The sequence below is a fragment of the Oncorhynchus mykiss genome, chromosome Y (genome assembly GCF_013265735.2).
Source record: "Oncorhynchus mykiss isolate Arlee chromosome Y, USDA_OmykA_1.1, whole genome shotgun sequence".
Taxonomy (NCBI): domain Eukaryota; kingdom Metazoa; phylum Chordata; class Actinopteri; order Salmoniformes; family Salmonidae; genus Oncorhynchus; species Oncorhynchus mykiss.
Window position 1 is genome coordinate 41,865,253 of NC_048593.1, and position 14,960 is coordinate 41,880,212.

The 14,960-nt window shown below is 43.1% G+C and overlaps 1 protein-coding gene across 2 annotated transcripts in view; it reads left to right on the forward strand.

Annotated features, from left to right (window-relative positions):
* Nucleotides 1–281: 281 nt before the first annotated feature.
* Nucleotides 282–14,960, forward strand: part of trim47 (tripartite motif containing 47) — a 24,662-nt gene continuing 9,983 nt past the window's right edge. The window contains exons 1-6 of one of the 2 annotated variants that reach the window (XM_036967577.1): nt 282–1,008; nt 3,575–3,792; nt 7,894–7,939; nt 8,353–8,448; nt 10,745–10,834; nt 13,766–13,900. In XM_036967577.1, coding sequence (XP_036823472.1) covers nt 820–1,008; nt 3,575–3,792; nt 7,894–7,939; nt 8,353–8,448; nt 10,745–10,834; nt 13,766–13,900 — 774 coding nt within the window. In that variant the 5' untranslated portion in view covers nt 282–819. The remainder of the gene's footprint in view (nt 1,009–3,574; nt 3,793–7,893; nt 7,940–8,352; nt 8,449–10,744; nt 10,835–13,765; nt 13,901–14,960) is intronic. The other variant, XM_036967576.1, reaches the window with a different exon arrangement.

Here is a 14,960-nt window from a genome sequence, read left to right on the forward strand (position 1 = left end):
AGGCCTTGGTGGCAAGGTAAATACAATATAGCAAGTAAAACACTGGAATGGTAGTTTTGCAATGGAAGAATGTGCAAAGTAGAAATAAAAATAATGGGGTGCAAAGGAGCAAAATAAATAAATAAATTAAATACAGTTGGGAAAGAGGTAGTTGATAGGGCTAAATTATAGGTGGGCTATGTACAGGTGCAGTAATCTGTGAGCTGCTCTGACAGTTGGTGCTTAAAGCTAGTGAGGGAGATAAGTGTTTCCAGTTTCAGAGATTTTTGTAGTTCGTTCCAGTCATTGGCAGCAGAGAACTGGAAAGAGAGGCGGCCAAAGAAAGAATTGGTTTTGGGGGTGACTAGAGAGATATACCTGCTGGAGCGTGTGCTATGAAAGTAAATAGAGCCAAATATATCCATAAAAGTCACTTGTCCTAGAGATATTTACACGGTTATCAAAAACGTCACGCAAGGGTAAGCCTACACCAAACACAGCTCTTATTTTAAGTGTTTCCAGAATCCCTTATGGGAGAAAAATTAATTGTGGAAAAACGACTGGACCCATTTCCCTGTTTGACCGCTAGGTTTTATGGGTAATTATGACTCATACTGTGGTACTCTATGGAAATATGCCTAATGACTTCCATACAAAAGTTCCTCGCTTCTTGGGGTTTATTTTCGTTGAAACAAATTTTGGGCGGAGTAAAATCTTTCGCCTCGCCTCTTCCTCTACCCAGACAACGGATAGCCAATCGCATCATCAATCATGTTGAGCCAACACTTCCGCTTTCTTCTACGCTACGGAAAAGTGTTTTTCGGTAGCTAGGTAAACAACATGGCTGCGGGATCCAGCGGTGCGGGCATCGAGCTACAGAAAGAGTTGATTTGTGCCATCTGTCTTGACTACTTCAACGAACCGGTCATTCTCAAATGCGGACACAATTTCTGCAAATTCTGCATCCTGATGCATTGGGAGGAGAACGGAGGAGAGGACGTCGGTTATCAATGCCCAGAGTGCCGAATGGTTTGTTGTGCTTCAATGCTAATTAGCGTGTTTTTATCCTTATCAGCTGTTTGCTAGCTAGACAATTTCTTTGTCATCTTGAATGGTCAAGTTAATCGTAGCAAGTGTAATTTACAATGCATTTTCCCGTACCTATTTTAAGCGTTTTACCACTGGAATTGGATAAAGTTAGAGATTTAGTTAATAACACCGACACTGCTGAAAAACGCGGAGCCTTTGTGTTATAAATTAGCTTGGTGGCTAATTAGGTAGTATGGCGAGGTGTTGTTTAATCAAGCCAACATGTAATCACGGCCGAATCATCATGCCCTTCATCTCTGTGACTAACTAACTAGTAACATAGCAAACTTTAGTATTGTCTCCTTTCTCTCAAAAGAAAGAACCCCACACTGCTCTTGTCAGTATCACAAAGTATAAATAACGTTTTATTCAGGAAGGAGTAGTGTGCGGGTCTTTATTTTTTTTTAATCCCAATTAAACTATCATTTCATTATTCCCGCTCACCTGCAACGGGCACACTGAGATGCAGGAGTGATTTTCCTGTTTTTAGTTACCCTTTGTCAACAATGTCTGAAACACTATTTTATTACCTGTGATAAGGTTAGGGCACATTCAGACGCGAACTACTTTTAGCTGCCATTGATGAAGGTATCTTCTTTTAGGAGCCTGACGCTTGTTGGTTACCATGGGCGAAGGTAACCCGGAGGATAAGGTTTTTCTAGGGCTGGGCGATATATTTTTAGGGTGGTGTACCGGTATCGATCCACATACATGTATGGATTTTTTTACAATACAATCTATATAAATGTATTTTGATACAATGGCAAAATAAATAAACTGTTCTATTACATGTAATTGGGCTACTTCTCTGTCAGTTTGATCTTAGTTTGATTGAGTATGAAACCATCAGAAAGCCCATTTAAAATCAATTTTTAATTCATATGTTGTCATCCTAGGGCAGCGTTTCCCATACGCTGTCCTCTGGACCCCAAGGCCTGTAGTACGTTTTGGTTTTGGCCCTACACAGCTGATTCAAATGATCAAACCTTGATGATTAGTTTATTTTTAATCAGCTGTGTAGTGCTAGGGCAAAAACTAAAACATGCACCCCTTGCTGCTCTTGTCAGTATCACAAAGTATAAATAAAGTTTTATTCCAATTCCATTTGTTCTTGTGCATATATTCAGAACTTTAATTATTTTGAAATATAAAATAAAAAAAAACACTAGTTACAAAAGTATGTGGACACCCATTCAAATTAGTGGATTTCTATATTTCAGCCACACACGTTCCTGACAGTTGTATAATATCCAGCACACAGCCATGCAATCTCCATAAACAAACATTTGCGGTAGAATGGCCTTACTGAAGAGCTCAGTGACTTTCAATGTGGTACCGTCATTGGATGCCACCTTTCCAACAAGTTAGTATGTCAAATTTCCGCCCTTCCTAGAGCTGCCCCGGTCAACTGTAAGTGCTGTTATTGTGACGTGGCAACATCCAGGAGCAACAACGGCTCAGCTGCGACGTGGTAGGCCACACAAGCTCATAGAATGGGACCACTGAGCGCTGAAGCACGTAGCACTTAAAAATCGTCTGTCCTCTGTTGCAACGCTCATTACTGAGTTCCAAACTGCCTGGAAGCGACGTCAGCACAATAACTGTTCATCCGGAGCTTCATGAAATGGGTTTACAAGGCCGAGCAGCTGCACAAAGGCTTAAGATCCCCATGTGCAATGCCAAGCGTGGGCTGGAGTGGTGTAAAGCTCACTGCCATTGGACTCTGGAGCAGTGGAAGCGTGCTCTCTGGAGTGATTCAACATCTGGCAGTCCAACAGACAAATCTGGGTTCGGCGGATCCCTGGAGAATGCTACCTGCCCCAATGCATAGTGCCAACTGTAAAGTTTGAGGATGAATAATGGTCTGGGGCTATTTTTCATGGTTCAGGCTAGGCCTCTTTGTTCCAGTGAAGGGAAATCTTAACACTGCAGCATACGATGACATTCTAGACGATTCTGTGCTTCCAACTTTGTGGCAAAAGTTTGGGGAAGGCCCTTTCTTGTTTCAGCCTGACAATTCCTCTGGGCACAAAGCAAGGTCCATATAGAAATGGTTTGTTGAGATCGTTGTGGAAGAACTGGCCTGCACAGAGCCCTGACCTCAACCCCACCGAACACCTTTGGGATGAATTGGAACACCGTCTACGTGCCAGGCCTAATCGCCCGACCTCATTAATGTTCTTGTGGCTGAATGGAAGCAAGTCCCTACAGCAATGTTCCGACACCTAGTGGAAAGCCTTCCCAGAAGAGTGGAGGCAGTTATAGCAGCAACGGAGGGACCAACTCCATATTAATGGCCATGGTTTTGGAATGAGATGTTCGGCGAGCAGGTGTCCACATACTTTTGGTCATGTAGTGTATTTTTGGCCATATCGCCCAGCTCTACCTGTTGTTGTAGCAAGCTAAAAATGTTTGCCTAACTGTCTAAACTAATTCAGTACCTCCTTTTCATTTGATGGTAATAATCTAAAAGCTGTTTGTTCCAAACTTTTCTCTTTCTCTGTAGATATTTAACAAGATCAGCTTCACCAAGAACTACCTGGTTAAGAACCTTGTTGATAAGCTGAGTGGGTTGGAGTGTCTGAAGCCCTGTGAGCAGCCGGCTCCATCCAAGCGTTTCCAAATAGATGGGAAATGCGACAGGCATGGAGAGGAGCTGAAGCTCTATTGTCACACTGACAACAAACCCATCTGTGTGGTGTGTAGGGAGTCCCGGGCACACAGGTAACACATGTTCCAAGTTTCCCCTCAGGCCTACAGATCTAGGATCAGCTTTCCCTACCCTAATCTCAGAAACACATAACAAAAATGGTTGTGTAATTGTGTCAGCTGCTTGATTCCGTTCTGGGCTGTTAAGAGTTGTTAAGGACATTGTATCGTGTGAAGAGACAGCCTTGAAGATGTTCACCTAATCTTTCAGGTCATAAATAATCCTTGGTTCCTGCCTGTGTTTGGTAAAGATATGAGGGGGAGATGGTCATGACCCCCCCCCCCCCCCCCCCCCCCTTCCTTAGGACTATCTGGCAGAACAGTCAGAGTATGTTCTTTAAGTTAAGGTCAGAGACGGTGCCAGACGCATGCAGGCACCAACCCTATGAACTATGCCTATGTAACATGTCTGTAAGCAGTATATGAGAGATCTAACGGGACTGCCCCGACAGAGCTCCTGAAATATGTGTTCTATGGTGCATCATGTTCGTTGGAATCTCTCCAGTTAACTGTTAACAACGATCCATTCAAGTTTGACTTTGAGTGTCCCTGTTGTCCGCGGGTCCTTTTTAAAATATTAAATTCATTCATCTGATTAGAAGGCCTCGAGGCTTTAATGTCTTTAAATTCAGTTTGCAAAGGTCAGCGACGACTACAGTGTTTCCTGTATATTGTGTCGCTGCTTAGTTGTTGCCACATGTCAAATAACACTTTCAGGATGTTGGAGAGCTGGCCAACCACATGTTTCTCAGTACTGGTAAACAGTATATGGCGAAGTACTTATTTCTGTAATAAAGCCCTTTTTTGCGGCGGGGAAACTCATCCTGATTGGCTGGGCCTGGCTCCCCAGTGGGTGGGTTTAGCTTCCAAGTGGGCGGGCCTATGCCCTCCAAGGCCCACCCATGGCTGCACCCCTGCCTAGTCATGTAAAATTCAAAGAATAGGGCCTAATGTATTTATTTCAAGTGACTGATTTCCTTATATGGACTGTACCTCAGTAAATTCTATTTTTCTTCAGTATATTTGAATGACGCACACAGTGCATTGGTACAGTGCATTGGTACAGTGCATTGGGCAAAGTATTCAGAGCCCTTGACTTTTTCCACATTTTTGTTACAGCCTTATTCTAAAATGTGTTAAATCGTCCCCCCCATCAATCTACACACAATACCCCATAATGCAAAGCAAAAACAGGTTTTTATTAAAAACAAAAATCAAATGTGTGTGTGTGTGTATGTGTATATATATATATATATATATATATATGTGTATATGTATATGTATATATATGTGTATATATATGTGTATATATATATGTATATATATATGTGTGTGTGTATATATGTGTGTGTATATATATATATATATATATATATATATATATATATATATATATATATATATATATATATATATATATATATATATATATATATATATATATATATATATATATATATATATATTTAAAAAAAATGTAAGTATACATTTTACATAAGTATTCAGACCCTTTACTCAGTACTTTGATGAAGCACCTTTGGCAGCGATTACAGCCTTAAGTCTTCTTGGGTAATGACGCTACAAGCTTGGCACACCTGTATTTGAGGAGTTTCTCCCATTCTTTTCTACATATTCTCTCAAGTTCTGTCAGGTTGGATGGGTAGCGTCGCTGCACAGCTATTTTTAGGTCTCTCCAGAGATGTTCGATTGGGTTAAGGGGGGGAGGGGGGGGGGGTGCCTGCTTTGTTGTTTGAGCTGCAGATTGCCTTTCAAGATGGATGGAGTGGTTGAACACAGTAAGGACATTCAGAGACATGTCCAGAAGCCACTCCTGTGTTGTCTTGGCTGTGTGCTTTTTATTTTATTTAAAAAAAAATATATATATATATTTATTTATTTATTTAACCTTTTATTTAACTAGGCAAGTCAGTTAAGAACAAATTCTTATTTTCCATGACGGCCTACCGAAAGGCATAAAACCTCCTGTTGGGACGAGGGTTGGGATTAAAAAAATAAATATCATAGAAATATAGGACAAAACACACATCACGACAAGAGAGACAACACAACACTACATAAAGAGAGACCTAAGACAACAACATAGCAAGGTAGCAACACATGGCAACACAGCAAGGCAGCAACACAGCAAGGTAGCAACACATGACAACACAGCATGACAACAACATGGTAGCAGCCCAAAACGTGGTACAAACATTAATGAGCACAGACAACAGCACAAAGGGCACGCAAAGCAGCCACAACTGTCAGTGTCCATGATTGAGTCTTTGAATGAAGAGATTGAGATAAAACTGTCCAGTTTGAGTGTTTGTTGCAGCTCGTTCCAGTCGCTAGCTGCAGAGAACTGGAAAGAGGAGCGACCCAGGGATGTGTGTGCTTTGGGGACCTTTAACAGAATGTGACTGGCAGAATGGTTGTTTGAATGTGGAGGATGAGGGCTGCAGTAGATATCTCAGATAGGGGGGAGTGAGGCCTAAGAGGGTTTTGTATTTAGGGTCGTTGTCCTGTTGGAAGGTGAATCTTCACCCCAGTCTGAGGTCCTGAGCGCTCTGGAGTAGGTTTACATCAAGGATCTCTCTGTTCTTTGCTCTGTTCATCTTTCCCTCGATCCTGACTAGTCTCCCAGTCCCTGCTGCTGAAAAACATTCCCACAGCATTTTTTTAATTTGTTTTTATTGAACCTTTATTTAACTTGGCAAGTCAGCATGATGCTGCCACCATCATGCTTCACCTTAGGGATAGTGCCAGGTTTCCTCCAGACATGATGCTGCCACCACCATGCTTCACTGTAGAGATGGTGCCAGGTTTCCTCCAGACATGATGCTGCCACCATCATGCTTCACCATAGGGATGGTGCCAGGTTTCCTCCAGACATGATGCTGCCACCATCGTGCTTCACCGTAGAGATGGTGCCAGGTTTCCTCCAGACATGATGCTGCCACCATCATGCTTCACCGTAGAGATGGTGCCAGGTTTCCTCCAGACATGATGCGGCCACCACCATGCTTCACCTTAGGGATGGTGCCATGTTTCCTCCAGACATGATGCTGCCACCATCATGCTTCACCTTAGGGATGGTGCCAGGTTTCCTCCAGACATGATGCTGCCACCATCATGCTTCACCTTAGGGATGGTGCCAGGTTTCCTACAGACATGATGCTGCCACCATCATGCTTCAACTTAGGGATGGTGCCAGGTTTCCTCCAGACGTGACGCTTGGCATTCAAGCCAAATAGTTCAATCTTGGTTTCATCAGACCAGAGGGTTTTGTTTCTCATGGTTTGAGAGTCCTGTAGGTTTGTCTAGCAAGCTCCATGTGAGCTATCATGTGCCTTTTTACTAAGGAGTGGCTTCTGTCTGGCCACTCTACCATAAAGGCCTGATTAGTGGAGTGCTGCAGAGATGGTTGTCCTTCTGGAAGGTTCTCCCATCTCCACAGAGGAACTCTGGAGCTCTGTCAGTGACCATCGGGTTCTTGGTCACCTACCTGACCAAGGCCCCTGTCCACTGATTGTTCAGTTTGGCCAGGTGGCCAGATCTAGGAAGAATCTTGGTGGTTCCAAACCTTGTCCATTTAAGAATAATGGAGGCCACTGTGTTCTTCGGGACCTTCAATGCTGCAGAAATGTTTTGGTACCCTTCCCCAGATTTTTTTCAGTTTGTTTAAATTGGGCCTTTCAGGGGAGCAGTGTTTAAAAAAATAATTAGAAATATTGATTTGTTAATTGCTTTTTGGGGATTCAAATTCTGTTATGGTGATGATAATTCTGTTACGGTGATGAGAATTCTGTTATGGTGATGAGAATTCTGTGAAAGTGTTTGTAAAATGCATAGTATTTGATCAAACATTTTGTTTCCTCACTATCACTGGTTTGATCAGAGTTTACTCTCCTATTATTTCACCACCTATCACTGGTTGGAGGTTGACCGTTAACCACTGATCTAGGAACACGTTAGCCTACCCTTCCCTCAAATTCTCTCTTTGAGCAAATCGGGTGGATATCACCAAACTGATGCTCTCAAGGTCAGAGTTTCTGTCACGTAGAGCATTCAAACCAGGTCCTTAAATAACACGATGGTGTCCCCTTGTCTTTTCAGACACCATGATGTGGCTCCTGTTCCAGAGGTCCTTGAGGATATGAAGGTGAGGCCCCGAGGACACAACATGCTGCTGTTGCTGATAAAGATTTGTTGCTATGGTTTCTGAAAAAGTCAATCTGATACAGCCATCTTGGAATATTTAAATGAATGACATGATTCTAGAACCATATCACTTGTAAATGTGTCGTGAGCTTAGTTCAACTGTCGTTTACCCCATAATCAGAACCCAAAATGGAAGCTTGGTTTTACTTACAAATGTATCTTGCAAATGTATCAGCTCTGTCTATGAACTGACTGGTTACATTTCTCCAGCCCTGTCCGTCAGCTGTTTACCAAAACAGTGACGGGGTGTCTGCTTTGTTTTTGTTTGAACTGCAGATTGCCCTTTTTTTTAAGATGGATTGAGTGGTTGAACACGGTAAAGTGTGTGTGTGTGTGTGTGTGTGTTTCTCTCAGAGCGAACTGCGTCTGAGGCTGGTGGAATTAACATGGCAGAAGACGGTGTGTACCAGAGTGAAGGCTATGGATGAGCAGACCAAGAATGAAGCCAAGGTACACAGCTGGGCTCTGGATATACATAGATATGCTGTTGGTATACCAGTGAACTAATATATATATATGTATATGTGTGTGTGTGTGTGTGTAATAATGTGTATATGTCTAGAGTTTGGACACGCCTACTCATTCAAGGGTTTATTTTATTTGTACTATTTTCTACATCGTAGAATGATAGTGAGAACATCAAAACTATGAAATAACACATATGTCCAAACTTCTGACTGGTACTGTATCTATCAGTAGCCAGTTTGTTAGGCGCCACCACCCTGTTCACGAAAATGGTTCGGTCCTACAGACAGTGAGTCATGTGACCGTGGCTTGCTATATAAAGCAGACAGACCGGCATCGAGGCATTCATAATGGGCAAAACCAGTGACCTAAGAGACTGAGTGTGGTATGATCATAGGGACCTAAGAGACTGGGTGTGGTATGATCATAGTGACCTAAGAGACTGGGTGTGGTATGATCGTAGTGACCTAAGAGACTGAGTGTGGTATGATCATAGGGACCTAAGAGACTGGGTGTGGTATGATCATAGTGACCTAAGAGACTGAGTGTGGTATGATCATAGGGACCTAAGAGACTGGGTGTGGTATGATCATAGTGACCTAAGTGACTGGGTGTGGTATGATCATAGTGACCTAAGAGACTGGGTGTGGTATGATCATAGTGACCTAAGAGACTGGGTGTGGTATGATCATAGTGACCTAAGAGACTGGGTGTGGTATGATCGTAGTGACCTAAGAGACTGGGTGTGGTATGATCATAGTGACCTAAGAGACTGGGTGTGGTATGATCATAGTGACCTAAGAGACTGGGTGTGGTATGATCATAGTGACCTAAGAGACTGGGTGTGGTATGATCATAGTGACCTAAGAGACTGGGTGTGGTATGATCATAGTGACCTAAGAGACTGGGTGTGGTATGATCATAGTGACCTAAGAGACTGGGTGTGGTATGATCATAGTGACTTAAGAGACTGGGTGTGGTATGATCATAGTGACCTAAGAGACTGGGTGTGGTATGACCATAGTGACCTAAGAGACTGGGTGTGGTATGATCATAGTGACCTAAGAGACTGGGTGTGGTATGATCATAGTGACCTAAGAGACTGGGTGTGGTATGATCATAGTGACCTAAGAGACTGGGTGTGGTATGATCATAGTGACCTAAGAGACTGGGTGTGGTATGATCATAGTGACCTAAGAGACTGGGTGTGGTATGATCATAGTGACTTAAGAGACTGGGTGTGGTATGATCATAGTGACCTAAGAGACTGGGTGTGGTATGATCATAGTGACCTAAGAGACTGGGTGTGGTATGATCATAGTGACCTAAGAGACTGGGTGTGGTATGACCATAGTGACCTAAGAGACTGGGTGTGGTATGATCATAGTGACCTAAGAGACTGAGTGTGGTATGATCATAGTGACCTAAGAGACTGTGTGTGGTATGATCATAGTGACCTAAGAGACTGTGTGTGGTATGACTGAGTGTGATGGTTCCAGTCTCTCAGAAACTGCCGGCCTCCTGGGCTTTTCACGCACGACAGTGTCTCAGTTTACCCAGAACGGTGAGACAAACAAACAACATCCCGACAGCGGCGGTCCTGTGGGCAAAAAACTGCTTGTTGATGAGAGGACGAAGGAAACGGCAAGAATGGTGCGAGCTGACAGGCGGGCAGCAAACAGTGGTGTGCAGAACGGCATCTCGGGAACGCACAACTCATCGGTCCTTGTCACACATGGACTATTGCAGCAGACGACCACACCGGGTTCTGCTCCTATCAGCTTAAAAACAACAGAAAAAGCAGCTCCAGTGGGCAGGCGATCATCAACACCGGACAACCGAGGAGTGGAAAAACATCACCTTGTCCAACGAATCCCGGTTCCTGTGTGTGTTCATTCCTCCTCTGGTTAGACTGACAGTCGTGTGTGTTCGTTCCTCCTCTGGTTAGACTGACTGTTGTGTGTGTTCGTACCTCCTCCGGTTAGACTGACAGTCGTGTGTGTTCGTTCCTCCTCTGGTTAGACTAAACTGTTGTGTGTGTTCGTACCTCCTCCGGTTAGACTGACAGTCGTGTGTGTTCATTCCTCCTCTGGTTAGACTGACAGTCGTGTGTGTTCGTTCCTCCTCCGGTTAGACTAAACTGTTGTGTGTGTTCATTCCTCCTCTGGTTAGACTGACAGTCGTGTGTGTTCGTACCTCCTCTGGATAGACTGACAGTCGTTATGTCAGATGACCATTAGGTGACGCCAGTGTCTTTTCCCCATGTTATCACATCTTCTAGTTAAAGAAGCTGAAGCTGAAGGAGAAGATTGAAGAGGATGTGGGATCTCTAGTCCAGTTTCTGTTGGATGAGAAGGACGACCTACTGGAGGTTAGTGTGTGTATATACAGTTGAAGTCGGAAGTTTAAATACACTTAGGTTGGAGTCATTCACTCAGTTTTCAACCACTCTACAAATTTCTTGTTAACAAACTATAGTTTTGGCAAGTCGGTTAGGACATCTACTTTGTGCTTGACACAATTCATTTTTCCAACAATTGTTTACAGACAGATTATTTAACTTATAATTCACTGTATCACAATTCCAGTGGGTCAGAAGTTCACATACACTAAGTTGACTGTGCCTTTAGCTTGGAACACACTCAGCTTGGAAAATTCCAGAAAATTATGTCATGGCGTTAGAAGCTTCTGATAGGCTAATTGACCTATTTTGAGTCAATTGGAGGTGTACTTGTGGATGTATTTCAAGGCCTACCTTCAAACTCAGTGCCTCTTTGCTTGACGTCATGGGAAAATCAAAAGAAATCAGCCAAGACCTCAGAAAAAAGATTGTAGACCTCTACAAGTCTGGTTCAATTTCCAAACCCCTGAAGGTACCACGTTCATCTGTACAAACAATAGTACGCAACTATAAACACCATGGGACCACGCAGCCGTCATACCGCTCAGGAAGGAGACACATTCTGTCTCCTAGAGATGAACGTACTTTGGTGCAAAAAGTTCAAATCAATCCCAGAACAACAGCAAAGGACCTTGTGAAGATACTTTTGTACCTGTATCCTCCAGCATCTATATCCACAGTAAAACAGGTCCTAAATCGACATAACCTGAAAGGCCGCTCAGCAAGGAAGAAGCCACTGCTCCAAAACCGCCATAATAAAGCCAGACTACGGTTTGAAACTGCACATGGGGTCAAACATTATACTTTTCGGAGAAATGTCCTCTGGTTTGATTAAACAAAAATAGAACTGTTTGACCATAATGACCATTGTTATGTTTGGAGGAAAAAGGGGGATGCTTGCAAGCCGAAGAACACCATCCCAACCATGAAGCACGGGGGTGGCAGCATCATGTTGTGGGGGTGCTTTACTGCAGGAGGGACTGGTGCACTTCTCAAAATAGATGGCATCATGAGGAGGGAAAATTTTGTGCATATATTGAAGCAACATCTCAAGACATCAGTCAGGGAGTTAAAGCTTGGCTTTGGCAAATTTGTCTTCCAAATGGACAATGGCCCCAAGCATTCTTCCAAAGTTGTGGCAAAATGGCTTAAGGGCAACAAAGTCAAGGTATTGGAGTGGCCATCACAAAGACCTGACCTCAATCCCATAGAACATTTCTGTGCAGAACTGAAAAGGCGTGTGCGAGCAAGGAGGCCTACAAACCTGACTCGGTTCCACCTGAAACGTTTGGCCCAAGTTAAAGTATTTAAAGGCAATGCTACCAAATACTAATTGAGTGTATGTAAACTTCTGACCCACTGGGAATGTGATGAAAGAAATCAAATCTGAAATAAATTATTCTCTCTACTATTATTCTGACATTCTTAAAATAAAGTGGTGATCCTAACTGACCTAAAACAGGGAATTTCTACAAGGATTAAATGTCAGGAATTGTGAAAAACTGTGTTTAAATGTATTTGTCTAAGGTGTATGTAAACTTCTGACTTCAACTGTATTATGTCACCCCACACACACACACACACACACACACACACACACACACATTATTATAGTAACATATGACGTTTGGCTAACGCCTTTATCCAGAAGGAATTAGTCGTGCTTGCATTGTTTGTGTGGGTGGGAATCAAACCCAACAATCCTGGCCTCGGTGGGAATCAAACCCAACAATCCTGGCCTCGGTGGGAATCAAACCCAACAATCGTGGCCTCGGTGGGAATCAAACCCAACAATCCTGGCCTCGGTGGGAATCAAACCCAACAATCCTGGCCTCGGTGGGAATCAAACCCGACAATCCTGGCGTTGAAAAACACTGTTTTACCAACTGAACCCCCGAGGATCCTGTCTCAGTATTAGTCATGTTTAGTATTCAAACAGTCATTTTACAGTTAGGTTTTGTAAGCTGATGATGTTGTTTACTTACCGTACAAATACCGTGTTCTCAAATTTCATCTGCTTTTTGTTATTTAATCAACTAAGAGATGGCAAACCGTAGCAAATGGTATACTCTGTGTAGCCTGATGGCTAGTTGGTGTACTCTGTGTGTAGACTGATGGCTAGTTGGTATACTCTGTGTGTAGCCTGATGGCTAGTTGGTATACTCTGTGTGTAGCCTGATGGCTAGTTGGTATACTCTGTGTGTAGACTGATGGCTAGTTGGTATACTCTGTGTGTAGACTGATGGCTAGTTGGTATACTCTGTGTAGCCTGATGGCTAGTTGGTGTACTCTGTGTGTAGACTGATGGCTAGTTGGTATACTCTGTGTAGCCTGATGGCTAGTTGGTATACTCTGTGTGTAGCCTGATGGCTAGTTGGTATACTCTGTGTGTAGACTGATGGCTAGTTGGTATACTCTGTGTAGCCTGATGGCTAGTTGGTGTACTCTGTGTGTAGCCTGATGGCTAGTTGGTGTACTCTGTGTAGCCTGATGGCTAGTTGGTGTACTCTGTGTGTAGCCTGATGGCTAGTTGGTGTACTCTGTGTGTAGCCTGATGGCTAGTTGGTGTACTCTGTGTAGCCTGATGGCTAGTTGGTGTACTCTGTGTGTAGACTGATGGCTAGTTGGTATACTCTGTGTAGCCTGATGGCTAGTTGGTATACTCTGTGTAGCCTGATGGCTAATTTGGTATACTCTGTGTGTAGCCTGATGGCTAGTTGGTGTACTCTGTGTGTAGCCTGATGGCTAGTTGGTGTACTCTGTGTGTAGCCTGATGGCTAGTTGGTATACTGAATGTTTTGGCTCACATTTGGCTAATTTGCATATAGCAGCAGCAAAATAATAATTAGATTATTCAGAAAATTGTCATGAGAGTTCCAACGTTGAAATGTCCATCCTTAGGCTCTGGATGCTGAGGAGGGGACTGTCATAGGGATGATAGATGACAACCTGAGGTGGGTGGAGACCGAGGTGGTAGCTGTGGACAAACACATGGCCCAGATACACAACCACATCAGAGGAAACACCAGCTTCGAGGTTAGTTTGTCAAACATTCCCTCACACTTTCTGTCCTTTCTGAGATGGTTGATTTAGAAAATGTGCTACAGGATTCAAAAGGGTTTTCTGAGAAGTGGTCATGCAAAGTATTTTTTTATTTCACCTTTATTTAACCAGGTAGGCTAGTTGAGAACACCTTTATTTAACCAGGTAGGCAAGTTGAGAACACCTTTATTTAACCAGGTAGGCAAGTTGAGAACACCTTTATTTAACCAGGTAGGCTAGTTGAGAACACCTTTATTTAACCAGGTAGGCCAGTTGAGAACAAATTCTCATTTACAACTGAGACCTGGCCAAGATAAAGCATAGCAGTTCGACACACACAACAACACAGAGTTACACATGGAATAAACAAACAGTCAATAATACAGTAGAAAAATCTATATACAGCATGTGCAAATGAGGTCTGATAAGAGAGGTAAGGCAATAAATAGGCCATGGTGGCAAAGTAATTACAATATAGCAATTAAACACTGGAATGGTAGAATGTGCAGAGGATGAATGTGCAAGTAAAGATACTGGGGTGCAAAGGAGCAAGATAAATAAATAAATACAGTATGGGGATGAGGTAAATTGAATGAGCTATTTATAGATGAGCTATGTGCAGTAAAATTAACCAAGAAAAGCGTTTAGTCTTGTAGTTTTCATGTTCCTGAAGTGTTGATGAAGGTAGCATGGCAATCCTCCCATCTTGTTCTATGGTCAGACTCATAGAGTTGGATGGAAGACTACAGTCCTGTTTTAGCACGGGCAGCGCCATCGAGGGCTTTCATAAAGAGTCAACTGGATGGGAATTGCTATTAGTTAAGAAAAGGGCTCAGAATTCTGCCCGGGCCAATGGTCAAACGACTACAAATGGTGGTTTTAGTTTAGCACTATATAGACGCTGTGGTAGACAGCGTTCTTTCCAGCATCAACCAACCGTCTACCGCAGCCGAGATATAGGTGCAGGTTTGGAGAAATGTTTGGTTCAGACGGTTTCTTTCCAGATATCCCACACATTATACAATCTGGGTGTAAGGACAAGGAGTTATGGGTT